This window comes from Pygoscelis adeliae, unplaced genomic scaffold (genome assembly GCF_000699105.1).
Source record: "Pygoscelis adeliae isolate BGI_AS28 unplaced genomic scaffold, ASM69910v1 Scaffold399, whole genome shotgun sequence".
Taxonomy (NCBI): domain Eukaryota; kingdom Metazoa; phylum Chordata; class Aves; order Sphenisciformes; family Spheniscidae; genus Pygoscelis; species Pygoscelis adeliae.
In genome coordinates this window covers 1,404,800-1,422,984 of record NW_008825609.1, presented here as the reverse complement: position 1 = coordinate 1,422,984, position 18,185 = coordinate 1,404,800, and the positions used below count along the sequence as shown (strand labels likewise).

General features: G+C 52.1%; 4 protein-coding genes across 4 annotated transcripts in view; 2 read left to right on the top strand and 2 right to left on the bottom strand.

Moving 5' to 3' along the window:
• NOL12 (nucleolar protein 12) overlaps positions 1-630 on the bottom strand; it is a 4,549-nt gene extending 3,919 nt beyond the window's left edge. Inside the window, exon 1 of the mRNA XM_009332664.1 lies at positions 625-630. Within this exon, the coding sequence (XP_009330939.1) occupies positions 625-630 (6 nt within the window). The remainder of the gene's footprint in view (positions 1-624) is intronic.
• A 651-nt stretch (positions 631-1,281) lies between these two features.
• On the top strand, positions 1,282-7,728 carry LOC103924155 (arf-GAP with dual PH domain-containing protein 1-like). Its single transcript, XM_009332634.1, has 11 exons — positions 1,282-1,372; positions 2,346-2,476; positions 3,352-3,443; positions 3,533-3,615; positions 4,352-4,464; positions 5,215-5,361; positions 5,794-5,877; positions 6,227-6,289; positions 6,802-6,873; positions 7,381-7,612; positions 7,700-7,728. The coding sequence occupies exons 1-11, from the start codon at positions 1,282-1,284 to the stop codon at positions 7,726-7,728; spliced, it is 1,137 nt and encodes a 378-aa protein (XP_009330909.1).
• A 3,601-nt stretch (positions 7,729-11,329) lies between these two features.
• LOC103924183 (urotensin-2 receptor-like) lies at positions 11,330-12,436 on the top strand. Its single transcript, XM_009332663.1, has one exon. The coding sequence runs from the start codon at positions 11,330-11,332 to the stop codon at positions 12,434-12,436; it is 1,107 nt and encodes a 368-aa protein (XP_009330938.1).
• Positions 12,437-14,946: 2,510 nt separating this feature from the next.
• LGALS1 (lectin, galactoside-binding, soluble, 1) overlaps positions 14,947-18,185 on the bottom strand; it is a 3,605-nt gene continuing 366 nt past the window's right edge. Inside the window, exons 2-4 of the mRNA XM_009332633.1 lie at positions 17,064-17,143; positions 15,545-15,716; positions 14,947-15,147 (exon numbers count right to left, since the gene is read on the bottom strand). Coding sequence (XP_009330908.1) covers positions 15,004-15,147; positions 15,545-15,716; positions 17,064-17,143 — 396 coding nt within the window. The 3' untranslated portion in view covers positions 14,947-15,003. The remainder of the gene's footprint in view (positions 15,148-15,544; positions 15,717-17,063; positions 17,144-18,185) is intronic.

Genomic DNA, 18,185 nt, shown 5'->3' with positions numbered 1-18,185 from the left:
GGCGGTGGGCTGTGGGATGAGTGGGAGGGAGGGCACGCCAGAGCCGCTGCCTTGGCTGCGGGGGGGCTTGAAGGAGCAGAGTGGGGCCGGCATCGGGTCCTGTTGTCCCACCGGTGTGTGGGACCTGTGTGTGTCCCCTCACCCGCTCCTGGTGCACTTTTTCCCCCAAGCTGGGGCCAAGAGAGAGAAGCTGCTGTCATGGACCTTGCAGGTGTCCGCCACCAGCCCTGGCACCCAGCCTGGGGTGGGCAGGGGGCTCCTTTAGGCTCGGGTGCCTTCAGCTCCTGCTCCCCTTCAGCTCCCTCCTGGCAAAAGGCTCTTATGGCGCTGCTTGTGCAGCCAGCGTCACAGCCAATCTCTCATCCTGAGACTGGCGCTGCCACTGCTCTGAGTATTTTACATCTGCATATCTTTAATATCTTTAATAAAGGTTGTTCCTCCAAATATTTAACATCTGCATTTCTTCAATAAAGGTCTGAAAGTTTGTTTCAAGCTATCGTCATTGCTTGGTGTCAGTGGTACCTGCTGCTCTTAGCCGGGGGAGGCAAGTGCGGGGACAAGTCTTGGCTCTGAGACTTAAGTCTTGGAGATGCAGGACCTGGCTGAACAGCTGGTGGTCGGTACCGGCATGAGTAGGTGTGGGCATCAGGACTGCTGTGCTCTTGGCTGCTGGCTTGAGTGACTTTGGCTGAATGCTTGGACCTTTCTTGCCCTCCAGTCCTCACCCTAAAAATGGGTGTAATGCTTGTGTGGTGGCCAGCTGACTTTGGTGGAAGCTCCTGAAGCACTGCGGGGCCAGCCAAAGCCAACCCCCCCAGCCCACAGAGTGTGACAAGTCCTGACATGGCCTGTCAGCCGCTTGTCCAGGGCTGCCTCGCCTTTATCAGCTCTCTTGCTGCTTGCCTTTTTTCCTGGCCTGTCCTTTCACCAGCAGAAATGCGGAAAAACCAGTTCTGTGGTTAATTGCTGTACTTCCCTCCACGCCCATGGGGCAGGTCTCCTCCTCCTCCTCACTCACAGTGTGGGTGCACTTCAGCCTCCAGCTTCTTCATCCCTGCCTGCACTCAGCCATCTCAGGTGCGCTGTCAGGCCTCCACACTCCTTCCATTAACCTTTCGGCTTCTCCTACCTTCCCCTTTTTCCTCCGTCTGCAAGAGCTTCTGGCTCTTTGGTGACTCCTTCTCCCTTGGGCAACCCAGCAGGTTGGGCCACAGGTGCAGAAGGTGCAGGCAGCTGCCCTCCTGGCCCTGCCCCTGCCCAGAGGGATAGCATTTGGATGTGATGGCTGGAGGCAACGAGAGGAGCATGAAGGCCCTGAAGGAGGTGTGGAGGAGAGCGGAAAACTCTTTGTGCGCAGACTGCGGGAAGCCAGGTGAGTCCCCGAGGGCTGCTGGAGGAAGAGCCAGAAGCAGGGAGCTGGGGCTGGTCCGTAGCAGCAGTTTGGTGCCGGCTATCTGACTGCACAGGAGCCTGGGGCAGAGAGGGAGGAGAGGCATTGCTGTGTCTGGATATTTGCTTCCTCTCCCTGGAGGTGAGTTGGCAAGGGAGGAGGAAGGAGATGCTGCCACAGAAGAAGGACGGGGACACGGTAGTGCCAGATGAGTAGGGGCTGTGTAGCTGCAGCACTGTGGGTTGTAGTTGTGTCAGATCTCAAATACACATCAAGGTCATGCCTAGTCAGGACCTGACAGGAAAGCTCCCGGTGAAATCCTAACTGCTCCAGAAAGAAGGCATGATTCAGGAGGGCATTGTCTCCTCCGTGACTCAGCTATGAACTGACAACCTGCCACAGGCACCTTGGAGATTTCTTTTACTGAAGGGCTTGCCCTCTCGAAAGGGTATCCAGTTTGCGGTCCTACAGGCGCTGCTAAAAGCACCCATCGTACTCCTCCCAAAAGGAGCACGTGGAGTGTACTACCCAAGCCAAATTAAGACTGGGCTAATTAGTACCATTTTACCTTCTTAAATTCTCCCTGGAAAATTTTGGATACAAGGCTGCTTTCCACTTCCAGAACTAAACACTGTTGGGGGTTTGCTGTGTTGCTCCTGCAGTCTTTTCCCAGAGGTGGTTTCAATTTCATCTTGGGTGACCCTTTACACAAAGGGAGTTCGCACAGCACTTCAGAATTTTTCAAGGTTCAGGTCGATAGAGATTCAGATGAAGTGGTTGCAGCAGTGGGAATGAGGGACTAATAGCTATGCTTTTTCCTGCCTTGGGTGTTAATTAATCAGCTCAGATGAAACTAGTCACCCAGCTCTCTGTTTCTCCAGGCTATGTTCTCAGTTGAGGCATATCTTCCAGGGGAATTTACCACCTCTAGTCATACCCCTTTTTATACCCTCAGATCCTGACTGGGCATCCTCTACTTTGGGTGTCTTTATATGCCTCAGCTGCTCAGGAATTCACCGCAACATCCCTAGCATCAGCAAAGTCAAATCCCTGAAGATGGACCACTGGGACGATGCTCAGGTGCAGGTGAGATTTTATCCCCACTGGTGCATCAGGTGGGTTGGGTCTAGGCCATACACTAACGTGTCCTGGGAAAATCAGCCCTTTGGCCTCACAGAGTTGGAGATTTAATCTGATACGTAGTCCCTTTGCTACTCATGCTCTGGATACTTAAGAGAGGATAGCTCCCCATAACCCACTGGGAGAGGGATGATGCGCTTGCCTTATGTGTCTCCCCATGTCCTGTTACTTTATGGCAAATGCAGAGCTCTTGCAATGTTTCTTGCCAAGGCTCAGGGCCTTTGTCGCTCCAGATTACTCATTTCCCACTCGCCAGCACCATCCAGCCTCAATGTCTCCTCTTGGTTTCAGCAGTCTGAGGGGGAAATCTTGGGCAATTCCATGCTCTGAAAAGAGTTTCCAGATATAATGTGATCTCTTGAGAAAAATGGCATTTATGGGAACTTGACTTCTCCCTGTTACACACCCCTCAACCCATTAATCTTCAGGGGACTGAAAAAATTTCCCAGAGATCCAAACAAAATAATCTGTATCTCACTGCTCTGGAGAGGAGCGAAGAGGTTTGGAATGTCCTCCCAGACAGCATTGCAGAGCTGCTATTGAACTCGGTCTCCCCGGAGATGTGGGGCATGGCAGCAAATCCACGGAATGTGTGTGCACTGCTGATTGAGGTGCAATCAGTGTAACTTCTGAGAGTAGACAAGGCCTTTGAGGACCCACCTTTCTGTAGCCAGACTTTGCTGGGATGTTGCAATGGACAGGAAAGAGAATGCTCCATTAGAGCTCAGTGTGTATCTAGCCCTGTAGTGGGTCAGGGAAGAAAAAGCCCAACGTGAGTCTGCATCAAAGGGAAGGCACTAACTCTCTGTCTAACTCTGCAGTTTCTGGCCAAGCATGGGAATGCTGTGACTAAAGCCACATACGAAGCTCACATCCCTATTTACTATTACCAGCCAACATACAATGACTGCCAGTAAGTTGCTGCATACAGAAAAAAAGGGAGAAGGGCAGTTCTGGGTTCCACTAGTTCGTTTCTGAGCTACCTGTCACCTCTCTCCCCAGAGTGCTGAGAGAACAGTGGATACGGGCCAAATATGAACGCAAAGAGTTCACCAAGCCGGGAAAACAGGTGCCATATTCTGATGGTAAGAGCAGAGCACAGCATCAAAATATCCTGCCTGTTGCCTTCACTGGAAGCTTTTGAGCACCATGAGGAGAAAGATCATAGTGTCGGTGTTGCAAATCCCACACGTACTCCTGAGAACCCAGCTAGTACTTACAGGGCATTGTTTTGGGGGCATTTAAATTGTGGGCAGCGTAGGTTAGCACTGCCATGGGTTGCTTCCAAGCTTGGTATTACCAGCTGGCATTTTTCGAAGGCATTTGCTGTCCTGGTGGAGCCACACCTCTGCATTAAGGAATTTCCGTCCTGCTGCACGCCACCCCCCTCCAACCACAGCAGTTGTCTTTGAAATGCCACCGCCAGTGCTGTGACACAAGGCGCTGGAGCCCAAGGGCCTGCAGAGTCAAGTGGGAAGAGTTCTGGTCCCATGCCAGGGTCTGCATGGGCCAGCACTCTGGTGTTCACCAGAGAGACGGCTCTCACACCGTCAGAGGCAGTAGTGGGAGCCGGACTAGGAGGTGGGAAGCATCTGGGAATGTCTTTTGGTGACTGTTTATGTGGGCTGCAAACCCAGGAACACCACCATCTTCAGCTGTAAGTCAGAGGTGAGACCTCTCCTTCTCAGGTGTTTGTTCTCAGCAATAGTCCATCACGTGCTTTATCCCAGAGGTGTGGCTGGGACCCCAGGCTCATGCAGCTGTCTGATGCCTACCGTGCCTGTGGGGGAATGCTCTTAAAAGTGGCCTTTCTGCTCCTAGGGGTGAAGGAAGGCATCCTCTGGAAGCGAGGCCGAGACAACGGGCAGTTCCTACCCCGCAAGTTCTTCTTGTCTGAGAGAGAGGGATGCCTGAAGTATTTCACCAAGCAGGATGTGAGTATGGTGGTCAACTCCCACCTCAGTGCATACTCCACCCAGGGTAGTGAGGTCAGGGAGACGTTTCTATTTTCTACGCATGTTTCTGAGGTTGCCTTGCTTATCCCAGGCCAGGGATGATAACAGAAACATGTCACTGACGAGAGGGATCCCCTTCCTACTGTCAGGGTGACATTTTCCCCTGGTCCTCCCTTGGTGCTTCCCTACCCCTTTCCCTCACTGCTGATAAAAGGGCTGATCTTTCACTTTATCCGTATCCATTTGCCTGGCCGTGTAATCCTGCACCATCCCTGGAAACAGCCTCACCCCACTGTGAGCCAAGTTGGCAAAATCCTGTTGTTTGGTTTGTTTTGAGGAGGGCTACTCTTCTGCTAGGTCATCTTCCTGAAATGAATGGGGCAAGTGCTAGTATACTGTTGCTTGGGATAGGGAGGAGCAGGAGTGGGGTCTTTCCTTTTGGGGTCAGTTAGCCTTTAGACTGGCTCAGCTGTAAAGTCAGATGCACTCTTAGTGTCTCACTGGCAGTTCCACAGCAGGCACAGCTCAAATCTAAATTGGAGGTCCTGGGCCACTGTTTGGGCTTGAGCATGCAACACAGTGAAGGGAGTGTGTGCTACAACAGTTTTGTTGGGAAGGGGCAGTTATTACCTTTTAGCACCCTCTGACCCTGCCTTACCCCACAAAGTCAGCTCAGGTCTCTTTCCCACTAGGATTGCTCATGCATGACCAATGCTATTCTGTTCTCAGGCCAAAGAACCCAAAATCAATGTTAAAATAGATGTCATCAATGCTACGTTCCAACCAGTGAAGATTGGGAACCCCAATGGCCTGCAGATCACCTATCTCAAAGACAACAAGACCCGGAATATATTTGTCTACCATGAAAGTGGAAAGGTATCTTGTTTTAGCATCAAACACTGCAAAGCAATTGAGGTGATTTGAGGAGCTGCTGGTATTAAATAGTCTGAAGCATGGGTAGGATGGCAGGGTGTGTGTGTGAGTTGCTGTAGGTAACAGGGTGGGAGTTCTGGCTCTGTGTTTGTGTGTCTGTGAGAGAGCTTTGCTGCAGGGAGTAGGGCAGAAGCACTGGCTGAGTCAATTTGTGTGGGAGGAGCTACCACAGAAGATGTGCAGATGTGCTGCCTGTGCATGCAGGGAATGGGGCAGCCATGCTGGCTCTGTGTGTGTGAAGGAGATGCTGTAGATGCTGGGGAGGGAGAGCTGGCTGCGTTTGTAGTTAACATAGGGTTGGGTGCAGCTGGGTGAATTTAGATGGCTCACTGTTGCTCTGGCTAAGCTTTCTGTCCTGTCCTTTTCCGTTCTCAGGAGGTAGTGGACTGGTTCAATGCCATTCGCTCTGTGCAGTTCCATTATCTGAAGGTAGCATTTCCCATTGCCAGCGATAATGAGGTAAGGCAGCACTAGAGCGCAGTGCTGAGACTCCCGCTAGTACTCAGTTATGTGATAAAAGAGCCCATTAGTTACTATTAGATCTCCAGGTACAGAAGTGGAAATTACAATGTTTAGATAGAGGGATGAGGAAGTGTGTGTAAAAGGGCCTGCAGTGGTCAGAGAACAACTGCTCTCTGCTGTTTCGGGGCACTTTGGAGACAGAAGTGACTCCTGGCTAGGCAGTTCTGCAAACATGAATTCAAAAGGCAGCTGAATTTGGGGGAATAGAAGGAAGGGTGGGGTGAACAGTGAAAGTGAATAGCAAAGAAACGTGGCTAAGTGAATGTTACTGTTGCCTTTTTGTCAGATTAAAAATCGGCTGACAAGAAACTTCCTGAAGGAGGGATACATGGAGAAGACCGGTCCCAAGGTGAGCTGCTGTGGGAAAAAAAAAATCTATCAGGGACCTGCCAGAGAGCTGCTGACCTTCCCTACTTCAATGTTTTTCTCCTGCTGTTTCCCCATTCCCCCCTGACTCTTTAGACACCCGTGGGAACAGTGTGTGTGCACCAAGGGAGGGGAGAATAAAAGGAAGGGGAAGGACACATGTGAAAGTAGATGAAGCCAGAGTCCCTGCTTTCTCCCAGAACAACAGATCTCTCTGCATGTGTCTGTGTGTGCGTGACCTTACAGGTATTTAGCGTCTAGATTTCTCCTGTCTCAACTCTGGGGTCCTTCAAAGAAGTCCAAGAGTTGGGGACAGCAGTTGGGACTGAAAAACCCGATACTGATCCCCACTCTCAGCTCAGAAAGGGTGAGGAGGAGGTTGCTGTTAAGGCAGGGGCGTGGTTCAAGCGGTTGGGATGAATTTCGGGTATCCATTCACACTGCTCACGGCAGAGCGCGCTGTCCCCTTACTTATGTCACGTCTTCCCTTCACAGCAGAGAGAGGCTTTTAAGAAGCGCTGGTTCACGCTGGATCACCGCAGGCTCATGTACTTCAAGGACCCTTTGGTGAGGGGGAGATGTGACCTCTGGCAGCTGCAGGCAACAGTGCTGAGGGCAGGGTCAAAGTGCAACCAGAGTCTTTGCTCTGCAGTAAGGGAGGCTTGCAGGTTCCCCAGCTGCTCTGAACGGACTCTTAAGTCTTCCGCTTCCCGTCCCGCTTAGTTCATCCCATGCTTTCTGTGTTTGTTTCACTGCCTGCAGACAATGGTAACAGGGAGGGCAGCGGTGTGAAGGTGGTGATCGGGAGGAGAGTGGCATGGGGGTGACGTGGAGAGACAGGAGCAGCAGTTCCTCTCTCAGACTTCTCAAGATCTACGCTCTTAAATTTTCCTTTCTGCCGCTGCCTTTGAGCATAGCCTTCCTGCTTTTCTGAATTCCCTGTCCACCTTCAAATCCTTTTGCTGCTACATCCCTGGTCTTCACCCGCTCTCCTCCTGTCCTTAGGTGCACTGCTATTATTCCCTGGTTCTTCTGGGATTCCCTAAATCACTCTCGTTCCCTCCTGATGTGCAGGATGCATTTGCTAAGGGTGAGGTATTTGTGGGCAGCAGAGAGAATGGCTATAGCGTCCAGAAGGGATTGCCTTCGGGGACACAGGGCAACTTCTCTTGGCACTATGGCCTCACCATTGTCACCCCTGACCGGGAATACCTCTTCACCTGCGAGACAGAGTCTGACCAGTTGGACTGGATCGCAGCCTTCACTAGCATCATCAACCAGGCCATGACACCACAGGAATATGCAAGTAAGTGCCTGGATGCTGTTTCCTTCCCCTCCTGCCACTCTGGTTCAGGGTATTGCCCTCATGTACCACCTTTTTCCTTCACTACAGTTGAAGCCTACTTCAAGTTTAAATCCTAGGAAGCCATGCAGGAACCTCGCTATGACTCGACTCTACCTGGTCCTGTTGGGTGGGCTGTCAGGAGAGGAGAGGAGAGGAGAGGAGATCGACATCAGAGAAACACAGTGCCCTTGAAGCATTCTTTGAAGCACTTTTTTTCCCTATAGATGGTCCACTTTGTTCTGGGAGCCGAATTAAGCTGTTTCCTTTCAAGTGCAAGATTTTGTGAGTCTGAATCCCCAGTGCAACCTGTCACTGTTAAATTGCTGTGATCTGACTGGATGCTGGCACGCCTTGCCTGTCAATGGGGCCTTGAAAACTTGGCACTTGCTGTCTTGGACATGGGACCTAGCATCAATCCTGCATGAAACTACAGACAGCCACCTACCTTACGCAAGAAAACAGCTGCCTGGCTGGAGCTACACCCCAGTGGGCTGCTGGGCTAGGAGAGACTGTTCCTGGGTTTGCAAGAAATGGCTTCATTTTGCCATTCGAACATTCAAAATGTTCATTTTGCAAGAAATGGCTTCTCTTCTGATGACAGAGATGTGGAACATCTAGATATTTGGTCAGTTGGAGCTGTAGTTGAGAAAGGTCACTTAAAAGATGTAATCTAACAGCCAAATTTGAGGCCTGTTTCCTCCTGCCATATATGAGCTTGAAAGCTTCTTCAGACCACATTTGGGTAGAGACCTTCTTCCGGTTCCTACAGAGAAGATTAAGAGATCCTCTCAAAACCAATGTGTGGGTATGCATGTGTGTATGTGGATAATGTGTGTGTGTGTGTGTGCACATAACAAAAAGTGGTGGGAGGTGGAATGCTGCCACAAAGAAGGCACTGTGAGGGATATTCATGCCATTGAAGTTCAGCTGTCAAATTTGAGTCTCTAGTCAAACCAATGGAGAGAGATTGCGTCCTGCAGAGAGCAGCTTATGGTGTGTCTCATGATACACAGTTCAGACTCTGTTGTCTTTACTGGAGCCTAGGGGTTGATGTCTGAAGATGGTAATACATGGAGCTCTGCTCCCTCATTCTCTGTATGTCAAAGGCCTGGCACTTTCATTCTGCCCTATACATTACATATGTATATCTTGTATATCACACATACATATAATTTTATGCAGTAGTATAACAGGGAAGTCTGTATGTTCATGTCCTTCTAGTAACAGTTAGCCCTAACCACTAAATCAACCCATGATTCATATCTTAAAGATCGTCTCTTAAAGCTCTTCTGGGAGAGCTGTGTTTCACATGCTGGAAGGACCAGCTGAGTTCTTCTGATGACTGTAGTATCTGATGTGTCTGCAGTTTTATGCAGGCAGTGTGAGAGCAGGCATCTCCTGTGTTAAGGGGAGCTAACTGGAATTAATGAGAATTTTAATTAGCTCCTAAAGAAATGAATAAAAAAATCCTATTGTAATTTATTTTAACTTCCTAAATGAGCTGAGCTGCTAACTGCAAAGGCATGAGGTCATTTCTTGAAAAAAAGCACAGATATTCAGAGCAAGGAGCCATGGCTATTCACTGCATTTCCTGGGGCACGTGGACTGTGAATCTTTCCATCAGAGCCAAATGGGCAAAGTCATGGTCCCCCTCTGCTTCTCTGTGGGCCCCTCTCTGTGCTGAGACCACCACAACCAGTTGGGAGCATCAACTTCCTGGATGAGAAGCAGCATCGCTCATCTGCTGCCATGGCACAATGGAGCATTCCACCCAAAAGTATATTTTCACTGCTGTTTTCTGATCTCTCCCAGTTAGGAGCATGACTGTCCTAAAAACTGAAAGCCGTTGCAAAGCTTGTGTTCCAAAACGAAGTGCCTCTCGGTTCTGATAACATGAAAATGGGGCAGCCCATTAAAAAAAAGCTCAAGCCCCACCTAAACAACCTGCACGTTCAGTTCTCCTCTGAGAAGAGGAGTAGAGAGAGTGACCCAGGCGTGCCAAGAGCTGCAGAGATAACCCAGAGGGAGGCCTCCCAAGTTGCCTCCATCAATGCCCTATGTATGTGTACGTGCTATACGCCCACTCCTGTGGCACAGTCATGCTGCAGCTGTTACTGTGGCATGCAGCACATCATTGGTTGGGAAGGTGCTTGGATCCTACTGCAGCGAGGGCAGTACCGATGGGATGCTTCCTTCTCCTGTTTGCTGCTGACTTATCGCTGCTGGAGATAAGTGGAGGCATTTGACTCTGCCACAACAAAGTTAATGCTGACGATGCAAAAGAGCATGGCTGGAGTGGCCTGAAAACCCCTGTGAACTAACAGCAGAGCACATTTAGTAATGGCGCATGTGTCTCTGCTCTGCAAATTCTGTCCCACCGTGCCTATTCCCTGAGACGAATGAGGCTTGGATGTGGGCGAAGAGCGAGCAGAGTAGCATTGGGCGCAGAAGTGTGGGAGCATAGGTGTCATGCAGTGATGCCCCACCAGAAGGCAACGGTGCCTATCTAACAGGCTTCTGCTCCCTGCTCTGAGGTGAGGCAGCAGGTCCTGGGGGTTCGAGGGAAGGAGGGAGAAAGCTTAGAGAAAGAGGATGGTCTTTGGGGAGAGGGAGTGGGTCTAAAATATCCAGCCCTTTGAGTCTCTAGGAGCTTGTTGCTGCCTGGGGGACAAGGGTGGAACAGAGCCAGGTCATAGAAAATGTGAGATGTCCTACTGTCTGGTGGGCTTGCTTGCAAACTGGGGGCTACATCCATTGTTTACACCTCAAGGGGTCCTGATGTCCTTGGAAGGGAGTGGGGGACATGCCCTCTTAGCCAGGCTTGGCTAGAGGCCAAGGAGAGCAGTGTGGCAACTCACTGCCTATTGCACTTTCAGGGCTGGCCCTTGCTTCCCTTCTAAAGCCACAGTGCGCTGGTTTTCCCCCCTGCCACATTAGGGAGTCTTGGCTTTCAGCTATATCCTCTTTCAAATGAGGAAAACTGTGCAAGGGGAAATGAGAAAAAGAAAGGGAAAAAAGAAGAAGAAGGAAGAGGCAGCTGGAGGAAGGCACTGGGGAAGAAGGAACACGTCTGTAAGAAAGAGGAGGAAGCCAGCACGGCTCCTCAGCTAGTGGCTAAGAGCCCAGTATAAACTGGGACTGTGTTTGCACTGGTGTGTGAAGCTGTGAGTCAGACACATTCCTCTGTGCAGTGGGGAAGGCGACTCTCCAGGGGCTGGTTTGGGGGGGGGGTAGAGCCCACCTCTCCAGTGTTTCTCTGAGCTGAGAGGACACAGACCTGGGAGAAGGAGAAATCCACTTGGCCACTGAGTCTGCTGGTTTCTGTGGGCCCAGCAAACGCTGGAGAACCAACAAGCAAGGAGCTGGTGAAGACCAGAGACGTTTCCTCCTGGCTGGCAGAGGTTATTTTGCACCTATCGGTCTTGAAGGGGAGGGAGGTGTCCCCTTCTCAGCCCTTTGGTGGCTAGGAAAACTACCGGACAGAGCTTGTGATGGACAAGATCAGCAAAATGGACTGGGTGGCTGGAGGTGAGAAATAGACTTCTCTGGAGTACCCTATGTCTGATGAACTCTCGCCATTCTTCCCTCTCGTGTTAAGGCTAGACGCGTCCCATACAGCGTGGGGGGAAGGCAGAGGTCTCTGACAGCCTGACTTGCTCTTGCTTGCCCTACCCAAAGATGTCTTGTGTTCCTTCCCCCATCAGCGCAAGACCTGGAGAGGATCCCGAGGGTGGCAGCTTCCCGGAGGAAAGCAGTGGCGAGGGTGACGGCAGTAGTGTCCTGGGAGGGGACAGCCCGGTCACGGGGCCGCTGGGTGCAGTGCTGCTGGTCATGTGCCTCACTGGGATGGTGGGGAACATCTACACAGTGGTGGTGGCCTCTGGCAGGGTGGCGGGCCGCTCAGCGGGCTCCTTGGGGGTCTATGTGATCAACCTCGCCCTGGCTGACCTCCTGTACCTCTCCACCATCCCCTTTGTGGTCTGCACCTACTTCGCCCATGACTGGTTCTTTGGGGATGTGGGCTGCAGGCTTTTGCTCAGCCTGGACCTCCTCACCATGCATGCCAGCATCTTCCTCCTGACTGCCATGAGCCTGGAGAGGTACTGGGCGGTGGCCAGGCCACTGCGAGCCAGGCGGGCCGGCAACGCTTACCGCAAGCTGGCCAGTGCTGTCCTCTGGCTCCTCTCACTCCTGCTTACGGCCCCCATGATGGCGATGACCCAGCTGCGGGAGGGAGGCGGCCCCCACAAGCGCATCTGCATCCCCACCTGGACACCGGTGGCCTTCCGGCTCTACCTGACGGTGCTTTTCGCCACCAGCGTCCTGGCGCCCGGCATGGTGCTGGGCGTTGTCTACGCCCGCCTGGCCCGGGCATACCGGTCCTCCGCCTGGGGCCCAGGGCTGCCGGCAGCTGGCCGGGCCCCTGCCCGGCGGCTCTTTTCCAGGATCTCCACCATTGTGGTGGCCTACTGGGCCTGCTTCCTCCCCTTCTGGGCCTGGCAGCTGGCCGGGCTGTACCGAGGCGAGGGGCTGGGCATCGGCCCCACTGCCCAGGCCTACCTCAACTTTGGTGTCACCTGCCTGGCCTATGGCAACAGCTGTGTCAACCCCTTCTTCTACACCCTGCTTGCTGGCAGCTACCGCCGGCGCCCCAGCTGCAGCGGGATGGGGACGGCACAGCCCCCGGCACCCTCCCGGGAGGCTGCAGGGGGCCCAGTGGGAGGCCACGGCATCCCCCCGGCTTTCAGGGAGTTGTCGGGTTCTGTGGGGGAAAATGAGGGGTGAGCAGCACCCCAGGATGGGAACATCTCCCAGCCTTTGGCTGGGGTCGAGTTAAGAAATAAAAGTGCATCACCTTCCGTGTTGGCGTGCAGTGTCTTCCATCGTTGTTGCTGCGGTGCCTTCCCCTTCACACCTTCCCCTTTGCAAGGCCACTCACCCTCCTCAGCAGGGAGGGGAGGACGCTTGTCTCGGGGATCCTGCCTCCATCCTAGGTCCTTCAGCCCCCGCACGCCAGCTTCCATCTTGCGCAAGGCCAGGGGGTGGGTGGAAGGGAGCAATCAACCTCGATACATCTAAATTATACCACCGAGGAGCCCTTGCCACCCCTCACCTCCTCGCTAGCAACGGGCCGAGCCATAACAAAGTCAGGACAACAGTGAGTCACAGACTTCACAGGACTAGTGAGTCACTTCAAGAAGCAGCCAAGCTAGCAGGAGACCTAAGCTTCATCCTCTTGTGGTGAAGCTCACATTCAGCTTTCTTCCCCAACCCTCCACAAAAAAAAATCTTTGAAGAGTCTTTCTAAATAAAGACTCCCAAGTGCAGTTAAGAGACATTGTGAAATTGCTCTGAAGTACAGCTCAGAGAGGTCAGCACATCTGCTCAGCTTTCAAGATCAGCCCAGCAGTGGAAGCTGCAAGGAGAGAGCTCCACTATATGTCCATCATCACAGCTCATGGAGGGGGCCCTCACCAGCACCGTGCCCCTGCTGTGGTTGAGGAAATCCCCAGTTCTCCAGCCTACCAAATGTACCCCAGTCTGCCAGACTGTGTCAACACCACTGCATAAACTGGGCCAGGTCCCTTGTCTTGAGGCCATCTAGCCTAGCGTGGCTCACTTTCATACAGCTAAACTCTCTTCTCATCCCCAGAAAGGATGGCCTGATCCATATCACGCCATGGGAAGAGTACCCAAGATACGCTGTCTTCCAGTCATGCCTATGTACAGAGTGGCAATGTTAGATGTTGTGTTTACTATTACAGATGTAACCCTAAAGAGCAGGATGTGATCATCCAGAGCAGACTGGCTTTGGGCAACACGGGGCTTCAAGAGAGACCCAGCTGCAGAGCCTCAAGTTGCTTGTACACCCTAAGTGTTCCTGCCTCCCAGCTCAAAAGCCCATCTGGAGCCCTTGTCTCCAACTCATTTCTCTTCCTCCTCAGCCCCCCGGCTCCCAGCAGCCAAGCCTCCCTCTTCATGGGTACCTGTGGCACAGGACCTGGCAGAGCCTCATGAATTATGGAGCAAGAACAGGAGGTGCTGCTGCTGCAGGAGCAAGTTCCTATGCTCCAGCTGCTCTGCAACTGCTTAATGGGAGGAATCAGCCCAGCCAGGCCTGCAGGGAGTCCTTGTAGGACATCAATTTGTTTGTACTTTGTGTTGCTTATGGCCAAGCCTGGAAGCAAGGACCCAAATATTGGGTCCTTCCATCCCAGGCCTACCTGGTAACTGCTGTGCACTGTGAAAATGCAGCTCCCACCTTTCCTATGCCCACCAGGCACAGCCTGCCCAACAGCAGTAGTCATTGCTGCTGAAGTAGCATTAGACTGGCAGAGCCCCTGAGGCAGCTGCTGGCTGACACCTTGGGTAACAACCCACAGCCCAGTGAGAACTATGCTGTAACATCAAACATGACTCATCATCTTCAGTCTCCTCAGAGGCTAGCCTCAGATTAGACTGAAAAGTGCTCAGGCTCATTTGGGCTGAGTCAAGGGCTAACAAAAGCATAGTGGATACATCCTTACCATCTCACACCCCAGCTGGGCACTGCTACCTCTCCCAGCTCTGGATGCACCAGGCAAGGCACATGGGGCAGAATAAAACCAGAGCCCTCCAGGTTACTGCCCTCCTGTGCTGCATAAGCTATGGCCCAACAGTATTCATGCTTCTGCAGTTATTAAAAGAAAGGATTTGGATGAGGAGCCCACTGCATGCTCCACCACACCCAGCAAGGCAACTGGTGGGTTGTTTCTACTGCTGCCCCCATGCAGCAGCAAGAGGTCCCAATAAAACATAGGAGAGCTGTATCATGAGTGGGACCAGCCTCTACAGAGGGGTGCAAGCCAAAGCTAGCACAACTGAGAACTTTCTCCTCACTCCATGTCCCACTAGGTTTACCTAGCACAGCAACTCAAGGCTGTCTGAGGCCAGCCAGGGATACTTTGCTTAGGGAGAGAGTGATTTCATCAACCCACTTTACTCAGGCAGGGTAAGGTGTCAATCTAGACCTCAAGAGTGGGTGACTTTGCCTAAGGGACCCTTCCCCTCTAGTCACATCTAGCCCCAGTGTTGCCCCTTGAGACTCTCCTTGGGCTTTTCACCTTCTGCCTTCCCAGGTTTCACCCCTCACCCTCCTCTCCATCCGTAACTTTAAGGGCCAAGGCTGGCACAATGCCACCCACATACAGTACTCCAGCAAAGTTGGCTACCCTCCTCCCCCCACCCCCCCAGCAAGGTGACCAACCCACGTGGGCTTGCAGCATGAAACAGATTAGACTGAGACTGGGTAGACCAAAACTCTTATTTATTGATCACTTTCTGTATCTTCGAGATGGAGGCATCAGAGGAAGTTATTCCCAGCTGAGGGACTGGAGCGTGAAGTCCCCTTGTGTATCAAAGTAGTCAAAGACAGTCAGCCCAAGCCGGTTAGGGAATGTGAACTGGTGGCCTGGCAGCTGGACTGTCACATCATTTTGGTTGACACCAAAAGTGATCTGCAAGACAAATGGAAAAGTCAAAGAGTTTCTACCAAGATACCCTCAAGCCTTTCCCCTCCACTGCATTGCTGTGCTACCCCTTGCTTTGCAGGGTGAACACGCTCAGCAGCATAACCTGCTCTTCAACAGCAGAGTGTTATTCTGGTCTCCCAAAAGATGCCTATTCCCTGCTCAGTTCAATAGTAACATCCCTTTGAGCTAGCTGGAGTTTGCACATTTGATCCCCACCCTCCATCACTGCTCCATTCAGAGCCCTGAATGGTGGCACTGGCCAAGCAGGAGAAGCCAGCCACCTCCTGTACAGTTAGTCCTGAGACAGCCCTTGCAGTTGGATGCCCTGTGCCAAACACCCTCCCTTCACTGGGGCAGGTGCAGAGTGCATCCCAGGCCTCACCTCTGCTATGGCCCCCTTCTGGAAAGGGAAAACAGTCTCCCTGTGCTCTGCACCCCACTCTTCCACCTTCTTTGAGTTGCACACGATGGTGTTCACATCACCATGAGCATCAAAACGGGGGTTGAAGTGAAGCCCGAGGTGGGAAGCATCCTTCCCCAGATTCATCACAAAGCTGCAGAGAAAGACATCAATACTGTTTTAATCAATACTATGGTAGCATGTTGCTTATTACCATGAACATCTGTGTCTTCAAGCCCAGCTGAGGGTAACCAAAGAGAAACCTTTTGCTAAACCACACAGCTTCCCTAAAAAGATGGTGCTGTGTCAGTAAGGGGTACTCTCCTCTACTGGGGTGACAGGCCCCACAGTGCCATCCCTGGGAGAGAAACTGCTTAGTTTCCACAAAGTTTTTAACAAGAGAAAGGTTCAGCACTTAGCCCTGAACAGGGAGTTATTCTGCACCCAAGCCAGCTCCCAAGGAGTCAGTCGCTTTTCACAGATTTCCTTTCAGCCCCAAACAGTTAGCTGGTGCTGCACCCTGCCTGACAGCCACTGCCTTCTCCCCACCCTGCAGGCAGCTGAGATAATTACCATGTCATTAGCTATCCCAAAGCATCTGCAATGGCAGTGGGAGGAAGCAGCTTCTAGTCCAGTGTCCACCTTGCCTCCAGGCCTTTTACCCAGATGAGAAGAGAGGAGGCATATTATTTGGCAAGAGAAAGCCCAGGAGCCTTCACTCCAACACTATCAATCTTCAAAGGCACTGGGAAGAGCTGGGACATGTTTCCTGGAACACTGCTAGTGCTGGTACAGCAGCTACAGGCTCCACCTTACCCACCAAGAGGCCCCACCAGCCACAGACCTGCACAAGGGCTGGGGATCTCTGCAGAGGCTTCCTTGGCAGCCCCAGCCACCCTGATCCCTGCAGAGTTAGAAGCACATTTCTACTAACTCCCACCCACCCAATCACCACCTTCCCCCCTAGCACCTGACAGACATCTCCACTGAGTGAAAGCAAACTTCCAACAGCCTGAGACCCCCTGCTGCAACATGCAGCCTTTCCATTTGCACCATTAGCTGGAGCTGTGGCTTAGAGCATCCAAGACTTCCCAGCTGCTCAGGCTATAAACTCCTCCTGCCCAGTGAAGCAAGGCACTGTAATGGTGTCCCTGCTCCTAGGCCATCTTTGCACAGGGGAGGGGATGTAGCTGTGGGGATGGTCTCAACCCAAATCTCAGTATAGACATGACTTCCATTTCCTTTACCCTGCACTAGAAAGGACATGGTCACTGCCAGTGCATGCAGCTGGAGTTCACATCTGCTTCGGCTTAGCCCCTTGGCAGTAGCATGTGTCTGCAATGTGCATTAGGCAATGACTCACTGGTAAGCACTGCTGGTGTTAACCCCCTCCAAAGCTGCTCCTCTCCCACTTAAGGGAGGGATTCCTTCTGTCCCCCACCAGCAGAAGACAACTCAGCATGGTGCCTTGGCCATGCCTGGGCAGCACAGCACAACTTACCTCTTGGCACTTGGTGCAACTTTCCCCTTGACAGTGAGGCGCTGGCCAGGCTTGAGACCCAAGTTGGTGCACACTGGTCCCTGGGGAACGCGGAGGCAGAGATTTTAGCTCAGTACCTGCTGGCTCACTTGCTCTGACTTGGCAGCTCTCCCTGCTACCTTGCAAGACAGTGCATTGCTTTGGACTGCTGGAGAGACAGGGAAGCTCCCTTCCCCTAGGGCATTGCACCAGGGACATCCCAGAGAAGTTACTCCAGTCACATAGGACATGTGCCCAATTTCCCAACCTTTCTCCTGCTGCTCTCATCAACATATATATTTCACAGCAGTACCTGCAAGCTCCCATCACACCCACCCTGTCCCAAACACACCCAATGTGCCTTGTGGGTCTCACATCATCCCACACAAGCTTGGACGTGCAGGGATGGAGCCTCCACTCCCTTCCCCTGGCTTGGATTTGAACTTCAAGCCTTGCCTAGGTCCAGGGGCTCGGACACTTTGCTCCCCAGCTCCCAAGGGCTTGGTGGTTTTTTGGGTTTGTTGGGTTTTTTTGGTATGTTCAGCATTTACAAGAACATTCTCCTGCTCCATGCACACACACCTTTCCCCACCTTATCTCTAGGAGAACTGAAATACCCTGGTAAATCCATATGTACTCATTTTCTATCACACCACAGGCAAGGCCCCAAGAATACTAAGAATCTTTCCCCCATCCCACTTTAATAAATAAGCCTGCACTTGGGACAGTCCTTGATTAATCACCCTCAGTCTAATGAAAGATAAATTAATCATAGAAGTGCAGTCACTCTTCTGACACAAGCATCTCCCTGGCTGTTCTTGACACTCACAGAAGGACACTTCTGCATAGCACATTTCTTTACAAGAAAGAGAGAGATAATGACTCAGTGACTCATGAAAACTTCAGCCAGGAAGCAAGCAGCAAGGCTGCCCAGAAGAAGTACTCAGAGAGCAATAAGTGTTACTGCAGCTGCTTCCCCAGAGCAGAGCTGCTGTAAAACAGGTTACCCCAGCTCAGGAGCCAACCCTGCAAGGACCAACCCCCCCCCCCAACCCTCCCCAAAAGGACCCTGCGGGAAAAACACAAACACCCCTGCCGAAAAAA